Below are 24,631 nucleotides of genomic sequence, written 5' to 3'. Positions count from 1 at the left end.
TTGATGGAGAACTGCTGCAGTTTATTTTTCAGAGAAATTTCAAGACATCCCATATTATCAGTTATGAAGAGGTTTCTGTATGGACTTTAATGTCCTGAAAATGAACTCAAAATGCTAGTGCCCTGGTTGAGTTACGTTCTGTGCCATGACAGCAGTTTGGGGAGGCTGAGAATGGAATTCCTGTGCCTGCATCAAGCCAAGTACAGTGATAGTGACAAAGCCCCCTGCCCAGTTCTTTCTTTAATTTAAGCTTTTAGAGAAACAGTGATAACCTTATTGAGGAAAATTGATAATCCAGAACTTCTGTGCTGTATTAAGATTACTTTTTTATTCTTTTGTAATTGATGTTGTAGTGCCAGCTCATCAAAAAAAGAGAGAAAACACGCTGTTTGATATTCACAGATCTCCTGCAAGAAGAAGCCATATCAGGTAAATGTCAGTCTCTTGGTCTGTAATTGTTTGCTTTCCTTTAGTACATTTTGGTAGCTTTTGATTTTCAAACCATTCTTGAGAGAGTTGCACAGTTCATTCATGCATGTGAGTGGGTCTTGAATTGTATCCTAAATTCAGACTCTGATCAGCATCTAGAGAGGATTGTCATGGCACTGTCTAAACCTACTCAAAGCTTTGTGCTACACAGAATGGAAACAGGTGTGCTACAAGTACTGGAAAGAATTCTGCATGGCACACTGTAGCTTTCTCTATAAGGCCGTATATTTAATATTTAAATCCAATGCATCAGTTTAAGAAATATTCCTTTTCTGTTCTATAAAAATGATCAAAGCAGGTTAATGTTTTTTGTTTTCTTTCTGTTCAAATTTAATGCAAGAGTTTTCAACAATTTAATAAAATATTTAGCAAGCATAATTTTTGACTCTTATGTTTTGTGTCAAAGAAGTCTGGAATGTATCAAGTTGTCTTGGAAACTGTTGGTAGACTTTATGTAACAAAACAGATGAGATTACAGCTTAAAACATTTTTTAAAAAATAAACTTACTCAAAGCTTCAAAAAGACAAATCTGTCCACGAACAGAATCCAAGTAAATGAATACTAGTCATAGCTGAAACTCTTGTCTTATTGCTCAATTTAATGGCATAGTGAAAATATATAAAGTAAATAAAGTAATAGCTGAATCTTAGGATTCTAAGGTTTCTTTGTAATACAGTTAAGAGTTGTGGTTTGTTTTTTCTCCTTGAAGAGCATATGACATTTTTTGGGGTAATCTCTGGATTTGTACTTGTGCCTACTATTCATACATGAAGAGTGTGAAAGTTGTTATCCCTTTGGTTTTAGCCTGCTCATTACTTGGCCCTCATTTTATCCCCTCTTGTAATAAGAAGTCTTCCCAATTGCTTGATATTCTCTTTGATATATTTTGAAATGTATCTCATTTTTGGTCATTGAACAGTAAAATTGATAGACTGTGTTATCCATTGGCAAAAACCAGTTCATTCAGTGCATTATCATGTTCATACAAATAATGCAGCTTGCTATATTAACTTAAAATCCAAAAGTTTTTACTAGTAACCAACTTCTTAATGCAAAAAGTTCTGAACATTTCACCTGATAGCAAACTCAACGCTTTTTTGTACAGAAGATTTAATGTACATTCTCTAATATTTCCGGAAATACTCATTTTTGTGAAATACTGTGATACTAATATAAGAAATGTTTAATTCAGACTTTGGATAGTAATTTTACTTGGATTCAGATCAGAAGTACAGGTGTTTTGAGAGCCTGTTCAGCTATTCAGAATTAATAGCCTTGTAAAAAGAGATTATATACTTTGTGAAGTATGGATTTTTTTCAAAGAATATGGAAAGGAAACATTACACTGAATAAAGAGACTTTGGTATGTCTGTTATGTTAGAGGTGGCTAAAGTAGTTGGAAATTTTCTTAAGTATAATTGCAGCTTATTGACTGAATATTCAAATCACTTTGCAGAGGTGGCATGGACTGGACCACACATGTTATGAGGCTCTGCTGTTCTAGTAATGTTCATGTTGAATGCAGATAATCCCTGTGGCAGTAAGAGCTGTTGTTTCCCTCTCATATTATTTTGATACTTGATGAAGCCAGAATTTGTATGCATCTCAAACTCTACTTGTCATTTCAGTTTTATTTTTAGAGAAGGACCAAAACATGCCATTCCACTGCAAAAAAGACTGAGTTTTCTATTTGTTTTGCCACTTCAATAGGAGAAAGAAGCACGCCATTCACAGCAGCGATACAACCTCTTCAGATGAAGAACGTTTTGAAAGAAGAAAATCTAAAAGCATAGCCAGAGCAAGAAATAGGTATCAAAACATCCTTGGTCTTTAGAATGGTTTGATTTTATTATTTATGAGAAAACAAGCAGAACTAGTCTGTAATGTTTTATGAGTTCTGCAGACTTTTGATTCTGCTGGTAATTACCTGCAGATGTGGTTTAGGAGGAGTGCTGGTTATATATTAATACAGGTTTTGGAGTCTTATGAGTAGATAATTAATAATAATGCTAAAAAGATGGAAATATAAGAGTAGCTGTTTGATTCAGTTGGGTTATAAAAATCAACTCTTCTTTTTTAAAATATCATTGGTGTAGCTTGGTCCTACTTAATTCAGTTGTACTCCCAGCTTTTCCCTTGTCCTCTTGTGTAAGAGTTCATGCGTTCTAAACAGCCGGTGCACATTTTTTTGACCTTACATGTGTTATCAGTAATCTAGAAGTGGAAGATCTATAAGTAAATTTGTTCACTCACACTAGCTAGGAAAATTCTGCAGGAAAAAATTTCCCTCATCTTTTTTCCATCTCTTCTGTCTGCCACATTGTTCCCTTTCCATCGCAAGGAATTCAAGCAGCATTCAACGACCAGAACCTGAGTGTAACCTGTCTCTTACTAGTACCTTTCTTCCTCCCTTTAACTATGCGTTGGCCTGATGTAGTGTCTGTGTAGGGGCTTAAAGGAAGGAAATACTGTTTCTTCTTGTTCAATCAAAATAATCTATTCAGCCTAGTTCTTCAGATAGAAATATGTGTATGGATGCATAAATGTTAAGGAACTTCCAGATATATAACCATAGTTACCACAAAAAAAGAAGTTTAGTTTTGTTAACCAGTCTGAGAAGGTCATCTCTTTATGTAGTAAAAGGCATTGAATCTCTTGTTTCTTCACTTCCAAGCAATGAGAGCAGAACAGTGTTTATTTGGTGGTTGTTTATTGTTGAACAGGTGCCTGCCTCTAAACTTCAGAGCAGAAGACTTAGCTAGTGGAATCCTTCGGGAGCGTGTGAAAGTTGGGGCAAGTTTGGCTGATGTTGACCCAATGATTGTTGATAAATCGGTAAGTTTTGTTAGAGCTTTTTATCTTCCTTTCCTGAATTATGCCTAAGGAGAATTCTCCACAGCCTCTTATTGATGTTGAAGTAAATTAATAAAAAAGCTCACTGATTTTTTTGTTTTATTTTATTGTTTCCAAAGCTTTTGTCTACTTACTACTTTGGACTACAAAGCATTTGCTCTGGGACTTAGGCTGGATCTCTGTAGATGTCCAGGCAGCCCTGGCACGGTTAACTTGCAAACCAGATAAGCCCCATGTAGTCAGCCAAGAGTTGACTTTCTCAACTGGTTTTTTCACACTTTAAAAATTCAGGAAAATCCTGTTGATCAATGCAATGTTTTTTCTAATTTGTTTCCAAATGTCTTATAACTAAAAGTGCTTTTGAGGAAAACTGTTACAATACAAACTTAATATGGTTTCTTTTTTCCTAAGGTGTGTTTTGATAGTATAGGGGGATTGAGCCATCATATCCTTGCACTTAAGGAAATGGTAGTGTTTCCTCTTCTCTATCCAGAAATATTTGAAAAATTCAAAATTCAACCACCAAGGTAGGTGGATTTACTCTCACTGTTGTATTTTTTTAATTAGGCTCTGAGGAATTGAAAACACGTAGGAGGTTGATTCTTTCCCTGAAGTGTTTTACAGTTCAGATAGATTTACATGTTTGCTACCCAACTTGATGATCAGAATATGTGATAAGCAGGATGACGAATTAAAAAAAAAAATAGTATATTTTTCTTGTTAGAGGAAGGTAAAATTTGTGATTTGGTTAAAGAAAGAATTCTCATGTCTTTTATGTAGTAGTACCTTGCCTTTTTTTCCCGATGTGTTATTAAATATTTTACTAAATCGAGCAAAATGCTGATGTTTCTCTCAATAATACTATACTGGGATTATAATATTTAATAATGAGGCATCTTGGTATGTGATTTAGATGGTGTTTAAGTCAATTGAAAAATTGGGGGTATTTTTGTCATTTAATTACTTCATTCCAAAGAAGTAACGAGTATTGATGAAGGTATTACTTAAAATCTAATACTTGAAGAGGTGGTATTTAACGAATGTGGAAGAATCCTTTGGAAACTTAATATGCCTTTAATTAATGTTCTTTACAAATCTAAGTTTTACTGATTTGAAAGCATAAAGCAAACTTAGATTTTATGAAGTCATGTTAATACTACAACATTTTAATAATACAATACTACTACAAAATAATACTACAAGATCTTAAGTCATTCTTCTCCAGGCTCCCTGTCTTCATTATAAAATTTGACTTGGAGTTTTTCAGGAGACGTAAAATAAGTTTGTGACTGTGTTGATCCATTTATCTTCAGGGGCTGTTTATTCTATGGTCCTCCTGGAACAGGTAAAACCTTGGTAGCTAGAGCTCTAGCTAATGAATGCAGTCAAGGAGACAAAAAGGTGGCTTTCTTTATGAGGAAAGGAGCAGACTGTCTCAGTAAGTGGGTTGGTGAATCTGAACGTCAGCTTCGACTCCTTTTTGATCAGGTTAGAAGAAAATACATTTTTCTTGATATAATTTCTCTGTATGTTGTGTTTTGTGGTTTAGGTAGCCAAAGTTATTTCCAATTCAAACTAAATAACTGTACATTTTTGTAAATTAAGTAGGATTTTACCAAATGGCATATTTAGATGAAAAGAGTAGGGGAATGCTGACAGTAGCTTTTCCTGCTCTGGAAACTCAGAGGAAGAAGTCTTTTGATTTGTTCATTACTGAAGCAAAGTAGTTTGGATAAAACTTGGGGAAAAAAAATCAGTGAGTTTGAGTTTGACTGACATGTTCAAGATAAATGCTACAGAGGGGAGTGCATGATTGCCATGGTTATGTGTCTGTTTTAGTGTTCTTTTTTGGCTTAGAAGAGATTGGACAAACAGAGAGTCACACAAAGCAGTAAAGCAGTAGCTCAAAGAAAAGTACTTGTCAGAGATGTCTAAACAAACAGATTATGGGCAGATAAGATCGTGTTTTCTGAGTGTCAGGTGTGTGTGTGTCTTTACACAGTAAAGCTGGTACACTGGTGCCATCTTGCTTACTCGAAGTAGACTGCACTCTGCTTTGTCTTGAAACACAGCTGGAGTTAGAAATTCAGTTTTCATTTCAGACTTTACACTTTCTAACAAAGATATCTCAATATATATGTTAGTTTAGCATGCTAATGCTTTGTAGTGAAACCAATGTTCGATTTTGACGGATAAATTAGGAATTAACAGTGAATTCAATTTTTCTTTTGTTTATTGCATACCAGGCATACTTGATGAGACCCTCTATAATCTTTTTTGATGAAATAGATGGTTTGGCTCCAGTTCGTTCTAGCAGACAAGATCAGATTCACAGGTAATATTTCTTCTATGCTGCCATTATCTTGGTATAGGGTACATTATCTTGGTAAACTCTTAAATGTAATTTTTTCTCATTTCACAGGAAAGCTTTTTACTTTTTCTGAAGCCCACTTACACTAGAAAGGACAGATTGGTTTTTTGGTGTTGAAAGTCATCTTTTCAGGCCTTCAGGCAAACTGTAATTTGCTGGGAATTAAATTGCAGTGACAATTACCTTTCAGCCACATTATTAACTACAAGATTTCCACAGCCATTCCTTGATTTGCTGTTTTGTGCTGTAAACAGATTGTCTGTTACCAGCCCAATAGAATAACCAGTTGAAAAACTGTTATTCTAGCATGAATTGTAATGTTCTGTCAATGAACTGAGCTCACCTGTGATTTTTATTCTTAATGGTGTGATGTACAAACATATCTTGTGTTGCTATCTTGTAATTTTTTAGATCATTTCTTGAAACAGTTTGCTGTTGGCTGAAATTTTTTGTGGCTGCTTTTGATCTCAGTTTTGCTGTGCTCTGTGTGGCAACACACTTGTACCTGTCATTTTATAGGTGGTGGTATTTATGTGTCCGTGTCCCTCCACGCTTCTGGGAGAAATTTGGGGCCAGCAGACCAGGAGGCCAGTGGAACTTAGGAGACTTGAAACTGTTATGCAGCTGTTTGTAGCTTAGCTTTTTTCTTTTGAATGTAATAATGTTGCATTTGTAAATGCAGAAGTTCTTGCGGTGTTCCTAAAATTTCTTATTCTGAAAACTCTCTTGTAGCTCTATAGTATCTACTCTTCTTGCCCTCATGGATGGACTGGATAACAGAGGTGAAATAGTTGTAATTGGTGCTACAAACAGACTGGATTCTATAGATCCTGCACTCAGGAGACCTGGTCGCTTTGACAGGGAATTTCTTTTCAACTTGCCTGACAAGAAGGTAAAACCTGGAAAAGAAATTTATTATTAAACATCTGTAGTAGACTAAACATTTGAACGCCTACCAACCAAGCTTATGAAATAAAACTATTCATTCTTGCTTGTAAGAATGTTTCATTTAGGAAGACATTTTTAGTACAAACAGATTGTATACATGAAGTTGCATTGAGCTTCAGATCTTCAGGATATAGCTAAAACATAACAGAGGTAAATTATTCACAATAAACTGAATTGCTTATCTCAAAACTATGGATTTGTATAATGAACCGTAACTATATGGGGGCTTGAAACTTATGGTAAGACAAAATAACTTTAAATCTTGTAGACTTAATGTAAAAGCATGTAAAAAATGTAGATGCACAGCCAGGCATTACACTGTTGGCAACAGGAACATTTCAGTTCCTTTTTCTAAATTTAAATAAACTCAGCCATAATGCTTCATGAATTTATGCCTAAAATTAAATGTGCTTTGTATATCAATAGATTTATTTAGATTCTATAGAACTTTTAGCTGGAATTGTTTTGGGATTCGTGTGTATGTGCTGTGCTGTTCCACTCAACCAATTAATTGGTGAGGCCTTTGACAGTAGAACCTGTTACTCATAGGTGCAGTAATTAAAAATGAAATCATAAAACTATGATAATTCCTAACAGAACAGGAGTTTTGATCAGTTCATGTATAACTGGTGAAAAAAGTACTGCTTCTCAGTTACATGCCAAAAGCAGGTAAAATAAGTATAGAAGCACACAAATAAAGAATATTTTTTCTATGATATGGATTTGACTTGCTAGTTTTTTAATCTCATTTTCTTTTCTTATTTTTTTTTTTTAATCAGGCACGAAAGCACATTTTGCAAATTCATACCAGGGATTGGAACCCCAAATTGTCAGATCCTTTCTTAGGAGAACTGGCTGAAAAATGTGTTGGTGAGTGTTATGTTGTTAGTACTTTTACTGTAGAGCCTTTCTCTTCAGTGTAAAACTTGGAAGGTATGTTACATGTATCAAGATTTTCTTATCTCTGCCTTTCTAAACTTCTGAACTTTGAACAACACTCTTTGTAGTAACAAATATGTTTCTCTCTTACTAAAACACAAAATGAGTAGGTAGTAGTCACTTGAAAGTACAACCACGTTTCCTTTCTGTGATATCACTGTCCTTATATAAGATGCACACCCTTAAAGAGAAGCAAAGCAAAGTTGTAATTGAAATCTTTAGGTGGACTTCCCATTGAATTGGTAAATTACAAAAGAGATAGGCAGACTTGGGTTTTTTTCTGTACTTACTGAGAAAAAAACCCCAGTACTTGTGTGTGGGGTTTTTGATTTTTGTTTGTTTGTTTTGTCATGCTCTCCTCTGACATAAATCCAGCAAACTAACCAGCCTTTCTAAAGATGATTTTTTTTTCCAGATTGCTAGCACAGAACAACCTCATAGTGTAGACATAGGTAGGGGAGAAAAAAAGCACCGCAACACGAATACATTAAATACACTTTTGGAGCTCACAAAGACCTGCTGTACTGAATGGAGGTTGGCTGTTCAAGATAAGCCTGCTGTTTAAATCTAATCAGAAACAAACCCAAATATTTGTATAGTGAATTTAACAGAGGAAATGACCCTAAAGCACACACCACAGTACCTTCTCAACAGCTTGCATGCAAAGACACGTCTTCTGTAAGTCATCTGCTTGGACGAGCACCGAAGTTCTCAGACAAAGAGCAGTCTCAAATATCTGTGCTTTGGAATCCATCATCAGGGAATGTAAGAACTTTAAATTGAACATCAGTCCATTCAGTCAGCTGCAGTACATCCGAATTATCCTCTTCATCCGCAGGGACACCTCTCATGGAAGCAGCATCCCTCCGCTTTTGATGCACAAAGACCTCAGCATCTTCTGGTGAGGAGAAAACAGAACTATCCAGCAAACTCCAGTTTTAGCTTTGCCTGGTATAACAGTACACAACAAACCCATTTAATGTAAATTCTGCTTGAATTGTGCAAACATGTGGTGCTGCTCAGTGGGAGAGAGGGGAATAGGTGGGGAAAAAAACCCACAGATGTTTATTTAAAAATTCACCATATTTTTTCATTGAGAACACAGTATTTTAAAATTTCAGACAATAGGGAAAGCCATTTGTACATTTGACTGGAAGACATTCTTTGTGCTCCATAAAGCCTGTCAGTTCTGTGGAAGTCAGCTAACAAAAAGAAACATCCTTTTCTGTTTTCCTTGGCTTTCCTGCTCTCCAGCTACTGTACACTTAACAGTCTCCACTCTGTATCTTGGAATTTAAGTGTTTCTGTACATTCAAGATGAAAATCTTTGAAGTATTACAAAGTCTTTTCAAAACAGCTGAAGTAAGACTGGTGTATCTTCTTCACCTTGAGAGTGCCTCATCATTTCTGTATGTGAAATCTGCAACAAAGATTTAAACAGACTTTTCCAGATTCTTTGTGGCCATTACTGATGGACTCATTGGCACCCATGTATGTCTGTGATGTAGTTTATACCAGTCTGATATTTCTCTTGTGCACAGGTTTTCTTTAAAAACAAACAAACAACCTTCCCCCCAAAAAGCAACACCTCCTCTTCCCCAGGTGAAAGCTACCTAGACTTGGCAGGCTTTTGGCACAGCATGGTCGATACTTCTCTCCAGCTCAGCAGACTTGGCAACACTTAACTCCAAGTTTTTGGATCCTAATGAAGAAAACTGCTGAAATACTCCCAAAGCAAATGCCTTTGGGGAAGCAGGTGTACGTGCAACTCAGAACTTCTTATGATCCAGGGGTGTAATTAGAAGGAAATTGGAAGGGAAAAGCCCCAGGACTTGCAAAAAGTAGGTTATTTCCTGAGGATTGATTTTTGTCCCAGGTGTTACGGATTACAATCTTTTAGTGCATTTCTGTGTACGTGAGAATTAAAGACTCCACTTCCCTGAATGGCCTCGTGACTGCAGTGTGTGTGAGATGAAGTGAAGCACCTTGGGGACAGCCCAGCATTGCTCAGAAGACCACACACTTCTGTCCTGTTAGTACTTTCAGTAAACACACACAATTACTGTGTTTTTTCTCTTTACTGGAGATGGGTCCCAGATACTCTTAACTTTATAAATCCCATCTTATCTCTGGTGCTTATTCCCTTGTTTGGAATGGTAACTTTCTGTAGCTAGAGAAACTTACCTATAAACTCAGTCTTGCAGGAAACAAAACATACTAGCAACTGAAAATGTGTGAATTCCTCCATCTGGCATTTTGCAGATGACTCTTTTTACAATGTAGAAAGAGTTATTTAAATAATGTTATTAAATAGAATTAAAAAGAAGCAAATTATTATGCTGAAGATGCTTGTTAAAAATATTCTATGCTTATTATTGCAGGAGTGTTTTGTGGCAAAATGATGCCATTTAAATTTTTCTTTCCAATACTCAGGTAATGATGGTGGGAGAGATTTTGGCATTAGCATTCCTGTTCTTTACAATTCTTTAAAATAAACCTTGTAGTTATTTTTCATCTCTGTCGTCATGCTGGGTTGTTTGCTAACTCTCTTTCCCTGCAGTCGTTTTGAGAGTTTTGTAGAGAGTTGCACAACATAAAGTGGAAGAAGTGGTCAAAGTTGTTCACCTAAATGCTTCACCCTGTTTAGTAGCACTTTATTGTGGGTTTTAGGTAGAAGAAATTTTAAAGAGGGCACAATTTCTGCACAGTAGAGGTGGCTGGAAATTTTGGTGATCAAAAAGTGCATTCTTTGGAAACCTGCATGGGAATACACTTTTTTGCTGTCCTGCTCTTTAAAAGTTGTTCTTCAGAAATGTTCAGCAGAGTTTGATGGTGCTGGGTAGAAGAAAATGGGCTACTTGACAGGAATCCTCATTTTGTTCCAAGTTGAGGTGTGCCAGTGCCTTTTGCTTGGCAAATTGAACATTTTTCCTGAGATGCTTCAAAAATGGAAGCAAATGCACTGAACCCTGAGTTTATATTACCGCGTCAGTTTGGGTAAAATCTGCATCAGGTTATTTACTGTTGGCATGATACATTTTATTTTGTTTTGACAATACTTCACTTCTGTTTTTCTTCTGCTTAATCAGTGTGCATTTGCTTCTTAGCAATAAAAAGCTCTTTAGTATTTCTCAAGGTACAGGATTTTTGCAGTTTTCTTGTCACTGAAATGGATGTACAGTATGCACAAGAGAGTCCCTCAAAAAGAGACACCAATTATTAGTCTTCAAATGTAATTGCTCCTGAGAAATGGAGACTAATTGTGTATCTGATCACCTGAGAATTTAATTTTAAAAATAGGCTACAGGCTATTATTTCCTAATTTTGCAATTCTTTGGAGATGTACAAGCGGTGATTAAAATGACTATTAGAAAGTGATGTTACAGCATTTGTTAATAGAAAAGTTGGGAAGGATCTGGCTCCTGAGCTGCTGAATCTTTTCACAAAGATACTAAACTAGCTTCTACGGTGACAGGCATTCAGGGTGCTGCCTATCTTCAGCACATCTTTGATTTAAACTTTGTTTTAGTGCTCCCCTCACTCATATTTTGTTTAGTGTGGTTTTTGGATGAGAAGTGGACCAATTTAAATGGGAACTTGGTTCCTGATACCTAAAGAGCAATGCAGAATTTAGAACCCTGGTTTGGTTTCTCTCATGCACCAGTAGCTACTGTCTAATAGTTTCATGTGGTTGGAATGTGCCTGTATAGTTTTGATTTCATGTTAAATGAAAGTCAGAAAATCCTAAATATCATAACTTCAGTGCTGAAAACAATTAGTTGTCTATTGATTAATATAATGGATATATCTGAACATATTTCAAATGTATTGTGTATTTATTTCAAGGTAACTTGGGAATGTGACTTGCTACATATGTTTTAGGTAACAGTCATGGTGTGGACTCACCAAATTTATACAATAGCAGCTACTGACCTTTTTATAAAATTGTAAAGCTTGGTTTAAAAATTGCAGGAATTATCCAATATTTATGGTGGTTGTCCATCTGGGTTTTTTTTATTTGTTTTTTAAATTATTTTCAAATCTATATAAGAAAGGTGCATTTTGAAGTCTCATCCAGTTAAAATCACCTTTATAGTGGAAAAGTATGTATCTTTTATTGTTATCCCCCAGATTAATATATCTGAAAGATGGGGATTGGAAAGTGTCTACAGTCCTCCATAATAATTGCTTCCTTTTTCATTTTTAAACACTGTGTATGGAATCACCTTTGTTTCTTATTGCTCTATGGATCTTGTAAAAATAGATGTGTCAGGACATCAGAGGCTAAAGAGAGGGAAGCAAGGCAGGCCTCAGTTTGGCAACCTGGTGCTGCCAAAAGACCAATCACAGAATCACATAATGTTTTGGCTTGGGAGGGACCTTAAAGCTCATCTCATTCCAGTCCCCTGCCATGGACAGTGACACCTTCCACTATTCCAGGTCACTCAGAGCTGCATCCAGCCTGGACTTACACTTCCAAGGATGGGACACCCCCAGCCTCTTTGGACAGCCAGTTCAAGTGCCTTGTAGTAAAGAATTTCTTCCTAATGTCCCATCTAAACCTGCCCTCCTTGGTTTTAATGCAAAAATAGAGTAGAAAAAATGCAAGTAATGTAAGACTTCATGAGGAGGAGGAAGTCTGGTAAAACAGTTGAATGAGAATAGTTTTAACTAAAGAATTGATTAATTACTTTCTATAAACACTTCATTACAAACCCATGAACTTATATGGCAGTACCGCAGTGCAACACACTTTCCTATAGTGACTCTAATTCTCTAAATGACTTTTCTCATTGGAATACTATTCTACAGTTTTTGAAAGATGGAGCTATGGTGCCTCAAAATACAGAAGCATATTAATGTGTCTTGCTGAGAGAGATGAAAAAACTTGAAATCTAATTTCTAGCTCTGGGGAAAATCCCCAAACCATTAGTGCTGCAAAAGACTCAGAGCTATTAAGTCTCTCTGTATTTCATAATTATCAGATCTATGTTTTTCACTAATGATGATTAAGCAATTATAGGTAGACACCTGTAGATACTTATGAAGATAGGCTAAATTAAAATTTTAATGCATTTTAATTTCTACCTTTGGTTATATTAGTAAAGTTATGAAACTCTTAAAAGTCTGAAACATTTCTCTTCATAGCAGAAGTTAACATTTTTCCAAGAATTCAGAGTAATGCTTTTTTAAACAAGAGATTCTATCTCTTCCCTATTCTACTCATGAAACATTTTTCTTTATACTGCTCATTTTCTCAGACTGTAAAAGTTTAAAGTTGGTGGTGTTCAATGTAACAAAATTACTTTGCTATTAAAGATTATATTCATGTGGAGGTATTAAAGGAAAAAAGGAGGAGAGGAACTAACCTGTTAAAATTGCACACATATGTTGGACAATATTAAGGGAAAAGAAAGAGCAATAACAAACCTATAACCCAGGACTGGAAATACACTGTATACCAAATGATATAGTGAAAATGGAGGTAATTTCAACTTCCATGTGGAATTAATTTCTTAGTTTATCTATAAACATGTCTAATTTCTTGATACACAACACTGTCATGAGATTATGACCTGGTACCTTTTGGCAGATGCTTTGTGGACCTTGACAATTAAATATTCCTGATTTGTTTTTAGCTAGATGCATGTTTGATGCAGGTGTGGCACAGCAGTGCAGTTTCATGGAAGGTGTTTGTGTTTCTGTGTGCACCAGGGTACTGTGGAGCTGACATAAAAGCACTTTGCACTGAGGCTGCCTTGATTGCCCTGAGACGCCGCTACCCCCAGATCTACATGAGCAGCCAGAAGCTGCAGCTGGACGTGTCCTCGGTGGTTCTGAGCGCGCAGGATTTCTACCACGCCATGCAGAACATCGTGCCGGCCTCCCAGCGCGCCGTCACCTCCTCGGGCCACGCGCTGTCCCCCGTCATCCGGCCGCTCCTGGAGCGCACCTTCAGCAAGCTCCTCGAGGTCTTGCACAAAGTGTTCCCCCACGCTGAATTCAGCCAGGGTGACAAAAGTGAAGGTATGTGGGTTGGGTTCTTTTGCAAATGCTGTTTCAATTTGCAAGGATTTCAGCTTCTCCACCCAGCCTTAAGTCTGGTGTCTATTTCCTTCAGTGTTGTTGGGATGTAAGTTTATTTGCTTGGATGTTGCATAATTATTTTTGCTGATTCCAAGTTGTTGTAGAATCTAATGACCTGACCAGAGCAAGGTCCTGTAGGTGTGAGGGCCATCCATAAAAAGAACTCAGAAGTAATTTGCAATTTAAATATAAGAAATGATAGGCATAATTAAAGGTCAGAACAAAGAAAAAAAGTGAGACAATGTGGCTGAGTGTAACAGGACCTGAACTTGGCACTCCTGTCCTCAAGAATGGTTAGCTATCCCAAGTCCTTTGCTTGCTGGTGGTGCAGAAGCTTTGGGGGGCTCACAGCTCAGCAGGTGTTTAGTACATGAGCCTATGTAATGGTCATGTGCTGATTCTAGAAGAAAGTCCTGAGTCTTCCATGTCCTTGAACTGGCCTGGACCGCTCCTGATCCTCCAAGCTGATTCTGTCAGCTTAGCAAGTAGAGAACTATTTGCTGTTTTGTCAAGTTGGCTTTTTTTGCTGAATTAGTGAGTAAAATCAACTCCCTAAGGGGTCAGTGAAAGCCAGAAACTGCTGCAGTGGGAGCAGTGTAGGTTCACCAAGGAGGCAGGGAATAAGAAGGACTGTGACTGACTGACTAACTGACTGGCAATGAGTCAATAGGTTCTGGGGTTTTTCTACCCAGGTCTTCTCTTGAGACATACTTTAATAGTTACCATGGTCATTTCTTGGAAGTTAAATGTTGAACAAGATACCTTGGGTTTGCGATCTGTTTATTCTCATGTAGTCTACTGTTCTTATTTGGGATCATTCTCACCCCCCAGCTCTGTAAACAGTACTTGGGGTTGTGTGTGATTGACTTGAAAACAGCCCAGTCATAAAGCGCATCTGTGACAGCCATGACTTTCCTCTTGTTCCTGTTCCAGGGCATGCTTTCAGCCTGCAGCCCAGGCAGCTTAAGCTGATCCTTGTGCCGGCTGCTGCAGTTCTGCAGTCCAGCTGTGTATTTTTGCTCCACATTTCCACTTGCTTGAGTACCTCAGGTCCTTTGTTAAACCATTTTAGCCAGAAAACTCATCCAAAAATGATGTATTTATGTGTTTTCTGCTGACTGTGGGTTATCTGGAGGTTTTAACAAGTGTTGGAGTTGGCCAGAGATGGGCCCTGGGACCACGTGGTGGTGGGTAGAAGGAAATGAGCTGGCTTGCAGCTGCAGTTAGATCCTATTGGGCTTCCTCAGCTGAAAGTTATTTATGATGCTTAAGTCTCTGTATACTGCTAACCTGTTAGTAGCATCCAATTTAGAGGTTGTCATTCTTGTTGAAGAATTGGTTTAAGTTCAGAATATTTTCTTAGGTTATAATTTTTACATTCCTATTTATTATTGCTCATTACTGCTAACAAATTGAGTTTGGAAGCTTAAGTTGATTTAAATAGTAGTTTTACTAGATAATTTGCTGCTATGGGTACTTTTAAATATTTGTAGATAATTGATTTTGAAGATGCATGAACTGAGTTTTCTTTTAACATTTCTTTTCATTTTTTCTTACCCCCTTAAATCCAAGAAAATATGGAATAACAAGCTTTAATCTTTGTTAAAACCAGAAAAATCCACTTTCAGGTACAATGATTATACATCAATGTAGATTATACAATAGAGCTTCAAATGTTCTTGAATTCCAAGTCAAGTATATAGAACATGCTTACAGCTATGCTTACAATCTGCACATCAGGTTTTCTGCATTTCACTAAAAATTCCTCTTTCTTGTAATTCAGTGAGTCAGATGCTCGAGCAAAGAATGTCACAGAAAATTGATGCTTGGGATTAAAAGATAGGCTGCCTTTTAAAATAATGATGTATTTTAGGGAGAGAAAGCTGTGTCCAGCATGAGCATAGGACTGTGCCTGCATCTGGTATTCTGGAAATTCTGTGTGTTTTAGGGACTGTTTTAGTGAGCCCAGAGATAGAAGGCCTATGTCCAGTTGATTTGGACGTCTCCATCCTTAGCTTTAGCTAAATATCCAGCAGCTTCTGTGCCATGTTTTCTTGCTCTGGATTAGCTTTTGGCCTCTACTTGGGGTCTGCAAGCCTTTTTCATCTTTTCTCCCGAGGCGTGATTGTCAGGTGTGTGACTGCATCACAGTTTGACAAGGATGTGGCACATCCTCATCCCATGCCAGCAGAATACTGTTCCTGCCCAGCCTACTCTGAATTTGGTTTCTTACATCACACAGCCAGCTAAGGGAACCTTTGTTGTCTCTTAACAATTTTTCCTGGAACCCTGGGACAGTTTTTCCTGTGGCTTAGATGGCACCTCCATTTGACACTTAACACTGCCTTGAAGGCGACTCCTTTGTCCCATGGTTGTTGTCTGATCAGTGTGGCAGGACCTGTGCCATTGCCTCATGTAAATCCAACGAGTCATGCAGTGGTTTGGTATTTGAGAATAATACTTGGATCTCTCTGTATTTCACACTTTTCGTTTCACAGCAGTCCCTTTTCTTAAGTGGCTGTGGCCAACTTGAGCTGCGGTTGGGATGTCCCATGCTTGTCCTGGGCAGCAATGTGCTACAGTGACTCTGGGCTGCTCTCAGGAATGCTGCCCATCCATTGTAGAGCATTTTCTTGCTCAGCAGAGCTGGCCTCTGCAGTGCTCCTGCTGTACAGCTGAGTGGCTGAGTGGCCATTTTCATCCCATCACTGCAGACTTCCTTCCCTGTGGAGATGAGAACTAGTGCCATGGCATAGGGCAAAAGCAGCTCAGCTCCTTTCCTGGGGCAAATAAGGTCTTGCAGCAGTTCTTGCCTATTACCAAATCCCACCAAGTAATTTTTAATCCCATTGCAGCTCTGGGGACTAATGTACCTGATTTTCAGCTGTTACCTGGTTGTTTTGTTTTAGTGCAATATTGGTATTTTTGAGGTTTCTTGTCTCTGCAGTGTGTCTTGTGAATATGAGTCTTTGCAGTTTTTGTTTTTCAAGGTCTGAATAGAAAGTGCTTCAATTCATTGTGCTAATATATTAGCAAAGGAATTAAAATAGGTAAAGGTAAAGTATATGAACATGGAATGCATTGAACTGATTTTGATAAAATGTAATTTGATACTCTTCAGCAGAATATCAGAAGGTGGAAAGCAATTCTTCATAAACATACATTGTCTAGGTAGTCATGCTGAGAATAATTTTAGAAGAAGTGTACCTATGAGAATTTAGACACTTGGAACAAGTAAATAATTACAAAATTCTGTGTAGTTTGAGGAATTACCAGTTTTATAGCTTCATCCTTGAAAAAACCTCTAGCTGTGAAATAAACCCTAAGGAAGCATTTTATAACAAGTTCAACTTTTTTGTATTTGAGAAGTTGTTTAGCTTGATTGTTTAAAAAAATTGTAATTATGATTAGACTTCTACAGTATTTAATTTGTTTTGGTTTTTGAAGTAATAAGTACTTATTATTCTGAAGGCTGATACTTAGACAGTTTTAACTAATTTCTTCTACATTTGAGGATTTATTATAATTGACACAAAGAAAATTGTAATATCTTGTCTTGTTTGTTGTACTTGTACTTAGAAGTGATAAAGTTCTAATTAATACATCTCTTGGAACAGATGTACCAAGTCTAATATTAGATGATAGTGAAGATGAGAATGCTTCATCAATTTTTGAGACGAGCTGTCACTCAGGATCACCAAAGAAACAGTCATCAGCTGCTATACATAAACCCTACCTTCATTTTACAATGTGAGTGTTTCTCTAAATGCATATAATTAGATAGATAAACCCAGGAGATTCTTACATCAGGAGAGCTAAAAAAGTTGTTCTTTTGCTTTGGGGTGGCAGTGGTGTTTTGTAATGGAAACATGTATGTGCACAGCCAGGAGTTTTAGATGTGGGGGTGTTCTTGGGAAAGGCCACATCCTACATACTGGAATCAGAAATCTTTTTCAATATGTAGATTAGGAATAAAGATGCTAACAGCAATTTTCAATTTTAACAGACTACTTGGATTTGAAAGATTAAGAACTGAGAAGTGATGTATGTAGGAATATTTTGGAGGGGTTGTGGGCTTTTTCTTGGTTCAAAGTATGGTTGAGCTTCTGTGTGTGCAGCTATTTGGAAGCATCATGTATAATGATTGTATTGAGCATTTCTAATGTGCTTTTTTCATTCTTTTTCATGGAAAGTTTCAGGAAAACAGGAATTTAGAAAAAATGTGTGAAATTTGGATGAGTGTTTCCTGTATAAATTTGACTTACTACAGTAATTAGCAATAATTAACATTTCTTGGTTTTGCATTTAGAATAGTTTTAGACTACTTTGTGTGGTAGTTTCTGCAGGGAGTTTGCTGAATAAAGAAAATGAACTTAGAAAAACTCTTCATTAGTGGCACTGTTTAGTAGAGCCATCTTGTGGAAAACTGCTAAAATTTTTGTACTAAATGGCAAAGGCAGAACAGAATTTGTGAAGCATTAAAGTTCAAAAAGTTGGAGGGACATAGTTAAGTATTCTAATGTCAACCTTTTGTTATAAGGTTCAGAAGGGGGAAGCCAAACCCAAAACAACAGTATATATTTTTGAGGATGTGTGTGTCTTTAAATAAAAGAATTTCAAGACTGTGTTTATTTTTGCAAAGTATGTAAGCCTCTCTCAATCTGTTTTCTGAGCATTTCTGATTGTTAGCTGCATGTGTAACCACCACCACCAGAACTGAAAGCCAAAGGTCAGCAGTGTTCATTGCTGTCTCAAAATGTTTAACATGAAGTAATACCAGCAGGTCTTGTTCCACTGCCCGAGTTCACTGATGGGCAGATAGAAATTCCTTAATGAGAGAAAATGCAAATTAATTAAAAACTTCCTGGTTTTATAATCAGTTTTCTATAAATAGAAAAGACTTCTAATGGAAAAACTTCATGCATTTTTCTTCATGTATCATTTGTTCATAAAATTGGGCAAAAACACCCAAGAGAAAGAAACAAACACAAAATCCCAAAACCCCTTATATGGGCTTAGAGTTTCTTCTCAACCACAAAAAAACCCAAAATAAGTTTACCTTTGCAGTTTTTCTTTGAAGTCTTCCTTCTGTCCAGAAGTCTACTGACTAGAAGTGTATGAATAGGCTAAAATACATTAGTGATGTTATTCAACCCTACTTCAGGTCCTTTTTCTTAAATAAGGAAACTATTGAAATGTTCATTGGTTCTTGAAAACCTTGGCCAGCACTTAAGGGATAAAAGAATTGACCTGGGATTCCTGAAGTTACTGAAGAGATATGTTAGTAGTTAGGACTGAACTGGAATGATTAAATTGCTGTCTTTACTGGATGTTCAATAAGTCTTTTTATATGACCAAGGAATTAGTTTTAAATAAACTGATTATAATGAAAATTGTAATGAATTTAATATATGCATAGTTTCCCACAGATGAGTTTGAATTAAATGGTTTTGAAACCAAAGATAAGAGAAATCTTGAGTTACTGGCACCTGAAGCAGTATTCAGGAGTAGTTGGGTTAGTTGATCTTTTTAGGCTGTTGTAGGAAGCTGTTACCCTTTACTGAAAGTCTTATGGATTCTAAAATATCTCCTGTATATCCATTTATTGATAACATTGCTATGTTAATTGGCTGTTACTGTTCTGTGGCAGGTCAGCTTATCACCAGCCAACCTCTTACAGACCCAGATTACTGCTCTCCGGGGAAAGAGGTTCAGGTCAGACTTCGCACCTTGCTCCAGCACTATTGCACACCCTGGAAAAATTCTCCGTACACAGGCTGGACCTGCCAGCCCTTTATTCAGTCAGTGCCAAAACACCTGAAGAGTCATGTGCACAGGTGAGCTTTTGGATTCCCTTGTAATGAGCCAATTATGTAGTTCTGGTTGTATCAATATAAAGGCAGCCAGCTGGAATGTAACTTAAAGTCCAGGTTTTCATATGCTTCTTCTATTTTCCTGTTTAAAGTAAAGAGGTCTCTAGAGGGTGATGGAAATCTCTTTAGTGACTAGTGAATGTAATTACATTTGTAATCTGCCCCCTCATCACATACCTAGTGCTAAGTAAGTTTAAACTGGGTATTCAGTGCCTGATACTCATTTTATTCACTTGTGTATGGATTGGTGTGCTGTGGTTCTAGGTTCATTTGCTTAGTTTCAAGTGTTTAACATTTCCAGTTAGCTTTTGGTGAATATTGCATGAATTGCAAAACAGTTTAATTTTTATCTTTATTGTTCAGTCATAGCAAGTTTTTAAAACATATATATTTTTAAATTCAAGTAGTTGCTATGTAGTCTCCCTGGCACATTGACATAAAATAATTGAATGCTGTAGCTAAGAGTCACAAACACTTGTTTAGAAAGTCTTTGGATAATTCTATTCTGCTTGAACATCTGTCTATAAAATACCACAAACATGAATCATTCTCTAATGTGCAAGAACTTTGTTACTCACAACTGATGGTAACAATTAGTTCCTTAGTTGAAATACAACTGTTTCTTTTAATTAGATCTTTCGTGAAGCTCGAAGAACAGTACCAAGTATAGTTTACATGCCTCATATTGGTGATTGGTGGGAAGCTGTCAGTGAAACTGTGAGAGCTACTTTCCTAACTTTGCTGCAAGATATACCATCTTTCTCACCTATATTTCTACTGTCTACCTCTGAGTCCATGTTTAGTGATTTGCCTGAAGAGGTAAGTTTATCATGGAAGGAGCCATTGTTAGGGGGTTCTGTGCTCTTCTGAATGTTTTAATAATGTAAAATAATTTTGTTTTGTAGTGGCTTTCTAACTTAATTTAAAATATGCCAAACAGAAAATGTTACAATTATTGAATGTTAGTAATTTTCCTTATTGAGGGATGTATGTCTGTATTACTGATTTTCATAAGCTCCATGGCACTCTGCTGAGAAGACAAAATTGTTCGTTATGCCAATTGTTCTTTTTGACAAATGACTCCATTATAATTAAATGCAGATTTATTCTAAAGGCCTGACCTTGAGCTTTACATTTTCTGAGGCTCAGGATAGGGGGAGGATTCCTGGTTTTTCTCCTTAACATTTTCTGTGATTTTTTTTTTCTCTTCCCTTTTTACTCTCCTATTACTGCAGTGTTGGCCATTGTTAGGATCATGGGATACTGCAAGTTTCATTACTATAGAAAATTCAGTGAGAATTACAAGTGTTTATTTTGCCTTTGCTTTGAGCACAGCTTTAGGTAGAGTTTACCATCTCCTGTCCTGTGGCTGATTTTGAAAAGTTTGTTACTAGTATTATAATATGGTCATTGTTCATGTCTTTTTTCAGTGGGGGCTCATTTTTCTTATGGCCTTTTTTTTTTCTTTTTTTAGCTGAAGTGTATTTTCAGAATCCAGTATGAAGAGGTTTTTTATATTCAAAGACCAAGTGAAGAAGACAGATTGCAATTTTTCAAAGGCTTAATCCTTGATGAGGCAGCAATGCCCCCACCAAGAAGGAAACAGGCTGGTAAACTAAGTTACAGTAAAACCAATAATAATATGATCCTAATGTTTTATTTTGTGTTACTTTCCTTTTTAAAAAGGTATGGGTAATTAACAGTTAGTTTAATTTCCATGTGACAGCATTAATCAGTGCCCAGAATAAATTTCATAGCTCCAGTTAACAGTTGTTGAAGAAGGAGAGCTGTGGGGTCAAGGATGCAGTGACAGATCCACGATGCATGTTGAATACACATACTGAAATTTGGAGTGGCATCATGCAAAGAGCCACTGTACTGTTAATGTTTCCATGGTCTGATTTCTTGTTCTTTTCCCCAGCTCTTCGTGCCCTGGAAGTTCTTCCTCTTGCCCTGCCGTGTCCTGCCCGGGAGCTGTCGGAGGCGGAGAAGCAGCGGATGGAGGACCAGGAGGAGAACACCCTGCGGGAGCTGCGCCTGTTTCTCAGGGATGTCACCAAGAGGCTGGCCACAGACAAACGCTTTAACATCTTCAGCAAACCGGTGGATATTGAAGAGGTCTTGTTTCAGTAATGTGCAAACAATGAAGTTGAAAATACTAGAAAAAGAATGCAAATTTTAAAAACCTAATGGTTAAATTAATTAGAAAAATAGATGTTTGCTCTGTGATCTGTCCAATCTAAGATTTTTAGCTGGTGGTACAGTCACAGCCTCATTAGTCACAGCCTCATCAGTCCACAATGGTAGAATTTGGAACATGTTCTATTGCCAATGGCCTTTGGAAAAACCTTGTGCCTTCCTGTCCATTTTATAAATGAAATGAGCATTTTAAAATGCCAACACTCCTGTCCTTGCCAGTGCTTCTGAAATACTTGAAACCATAAATATAATTCTTTAATGAAAGCTTTTACAGCATTGTAATCATAGACATGATAATATTGGGAAAGTGATCTGTGTTCTGTAATGCATTCAGCATTAATAGTGTTGTTGCATAATTTCAGCAGCAATGCTTGTGGATGCCATTAATCACAGATGGTAGCACATTATGAGGCATTAACTGGTCGATTATGGACTGTACACACCTAACTGATGAGACAGTTCGATCTGCAAATCTGTTTTCAGGGGCTGCTGTATTAATAGGATTGTGTTTGGTCTGACTTTGAGATCAGATGCTGGCCCCCTGCAAGCTTTGCAGGCTTACTAACTGAAAAGAAATCCCTAATTGCTTCTGAAGAGAGAAGCATCTCTTTTGGAAGACATTAAAAGATGAATATGGGACGTCAGGAGACCAGCATTGTAAAAAGCAGATTTGGAATGTAAATTCCTTGCAGGATGGAACACGCATCTTTTATGGGCTCATGCAGTCCTCTCTTAATTTGAGTTTTCCATAGTGTTCCATAGCTGACTGGTTTTGAAAGCCTGGTGAGCTCTTTAATGTGGCAACCTACAATATGAGCATGGTCTCAGCAGTACCTTGGTTTAACTTCTCTTGTGAAACTGGGAGGTCCATTATTGTAGAAACTCTTCATACTTGTAGTGAAGGTAGTTCCTTTCTGTCAAGAATTTGTGGTCTAAACTTACATGAGTAAGGGCACATAGAGAAAGAACAAGTAACTGTCCATGTTTTGTAGATGAAGAGAATAAAAATGTGAATTTGTTATTTGAAGACTTGCCAGAACCCTGCTAATATATCGCAGCACCAGAAATCAAATGTAGTCCTTTTTGTCCCACCTGCTGCATTTAAGCACAGGACTAGCCTTTCTTTTTCTACAACAGCTTGTCTGCTTGACTTCCTTAAAAAATGTGTTAGGTTTATTTCACTCCTACTTGCATTGCAGAGAATGCTGCTGTGTGATAAGTCAAGAATTTCCCTGACTGAAGCAGTAGCAATATTTACAGCTTCAAGTGAAGATTTTTTGATGCTGTGCTGACAAGAAAAGGAAGCCTGTGGCTTAGCTTTCCAATCCCTGAACCAGATACCATCAAGTTTCCATAAAGGGAGACAAAAAGAGAATTTTTGCCATTTTCATTTGTCAATATGAATTTCAATATCTGTATTTAAGGAATTAGTTGATACATTGCTGTTCACTGAAGTAATACGTTAGTGTTATTTATATATATATATATAGAGAGAGAGAGAGAGAGAGAGATAGAGAGATGTAATATATTTCTTCAGGCACTATATTAAAAAAATATCTTAAAAAGCCATTATGTCTTGACTTGAATCTCTGTTTAACTCCTAAGTGCTTTGACAGTGACCATCATGTGTGAACAATTTCAAAAGAAAAAAATGCAGTACTGTTTTAGAGGCTGCCAGTGTGTTTAATTAAATGTAATCTAAATCACACTGAAGCATTGATACATACTTTTTTTCTGTGAAGTTAATAAAAAATCCATTGATTTTTTTGGGTGAACTTTATTACAGCAGCTGTGCTGATGCATTTGGCTATTAAGTCTGAGACCCTTATGGTTACATGAATTATGTTAAACGCTTTTTAGTGTGCCCCACTGGTTGCTGAATCTCCATTTATGATCTAAGCTCATAGTAAACCATGACACACAGCTTTTTCTTCAGATTGTCCTTCTGTACAGCCAATCTAACATCTGCAATCAATAAAACCTGACTTTTCTTTGTTTAACAAGTGATTGAAGAAACTATTTAATAGAAGGTATTTAAAAGCTGATAATTTGGCTGTTAAGTTTAATGAGAACTTTACCTATGAAGTGAAAAAAATAGAGCTTTCCTAATATTTCCTAGGGCTTCAAGTTAGACTGATGGGTTTTGCCTTTTTAGTTCCATGACAGTGTTATAGCACCATACAAATCCATAACTAAATTAGTCTAAAATGAAAAATGCATTTACATTAAGTTGTACTGCTTCAAAAATACTGTTTAATTAATTTGGAAGATAAATTGGTGAGCTCCTGGAGGAAAAGATTTGGAAGTCCTATGTTTTTAGCCTGATAAGACTTGAATTTTTAACATAAATTTGCTTAGAAATCAAGATGTTTAGTTAATGTCTTGGAGCTAAGCATGTGGAATGAATCCAAGTATAAAGATGGGATTGTCAGTATTCAATAGGTCCTGTGTCATTTCTGTGTGCTGTTTGTTTATAGGTTTCAGATTACCTTGAGGTTATCAAAGAGCCAATGGACCTATCAACAGTAATAACCAAAATTGATAAACACAACTACTTAACAGCCAAGGATTTTCTAACAGACATTGACCTGATCTGCAGCAATGCATTGGAGTACAATCCAGACAAAGATCCTGGAGGTAAGAACCTACTTCTTTTTGGCCTACCTAGCCCTGAAAGCCTGGTACAGAATTCCATATTCTGTTGCTATTCAGGCATTTAGATAAGCTGCATGCTTTGTGATAATTAGGATAAGCAAGTCCTAAGGGTCTGTCCTTTTAGTATTCTAAGGCTTGGAGTGCACTGGGGACATCAGAAGAGCAGGAAAACTGCAGCATTCAGAGCTGTTCTCTAATAAATTATGTTTCATAGTT

General features: G+C 36.8%; 1 protein-coding gene across 6 annotated transcripts in view; it reads left to right on the top strand.

Annotated features, from left to right (window-relative positions):
• ATAD2B (ATPase family AAA domain containing 2B) overlaps positions 1–24,631 on the top strand; it is a 74,894-nt gene that overhangs the window by 23,729 nt on the left and 26,534 nt on the right. For 5 of the 6 annotated variants that reach the window (XM_050972491.1, XM_030235836.2, XM_030235834.2 and 2 more), the window contains exons 8-22: positions 354–429; positions 2,201–2,299; positions 3,214–3,325; positions 3,755–3,870; positions 4,657–4,831; positions 5,590–5,678; positions 6,447–6,606; positions 7,442–7,532; positions 13,317–13,628; positions 17,306–17,438; positions 19,339–19,525; positions 20,195–20,380; positions 21,036–21,171; positions 21,483–21,679; positions 24,238–24,397. In XM_050972491.1, coding sequence (XP_050828448.1) covers positions 354–429; positions 2,201–2,299; positions 3,214–3,325; positions 3,755–3,870; positions 4,657–4,831; positions 5,590–5,678; positions 6,447–6,606; positions 7,442–7,532; positions 13,317–13,628; positions 17,306–17,438; positions 19,339–19,525; positions 20,195–20,380; positions 21,036–21,171; positions 21,483–21,679; positions 24,238–24,397 — 2,229 coding nt within the window. The remainder of the gene's footprint in view (positions 1–353; positions 430–2,200; positions 2,300–3,213; positions 3,326–3,754; positions 3,871–4,656; positions 4,832–5,589; positions 5,679–6,446; positions 6,607–7,441; positions 7,533–13,316; positions 13,629–17,305; positions 17,439–19,338; positions 19,526–20,194; positions 20,381–21,035; positions 21,172–21,482; positions 21,680–24,237; positions 24,398–24,631) is intronic. The other variant, XM_030235835.2, reaches the window with a different exon arrangement.

The sequence above is a fragment of the Serinus canaria genome, chromosome 3, assembly GCF_022539315.1.
Source record: "Serinus canaria isolate serCan28SL12 chromosome 3, serCan2020, whole genome shotgun sequence".
Taxonomy (NCBI): domain Eukaryota; kingdom Metazoa; phylum Chordata; class Aves; order Passeriformes; family Fringillidae; genus Serinus; species Serinus canaria.
Note: the sequence above shows the minus strand (reverse complement) of the source record. Positions and strands in the feature narration are given on the sequence as shown.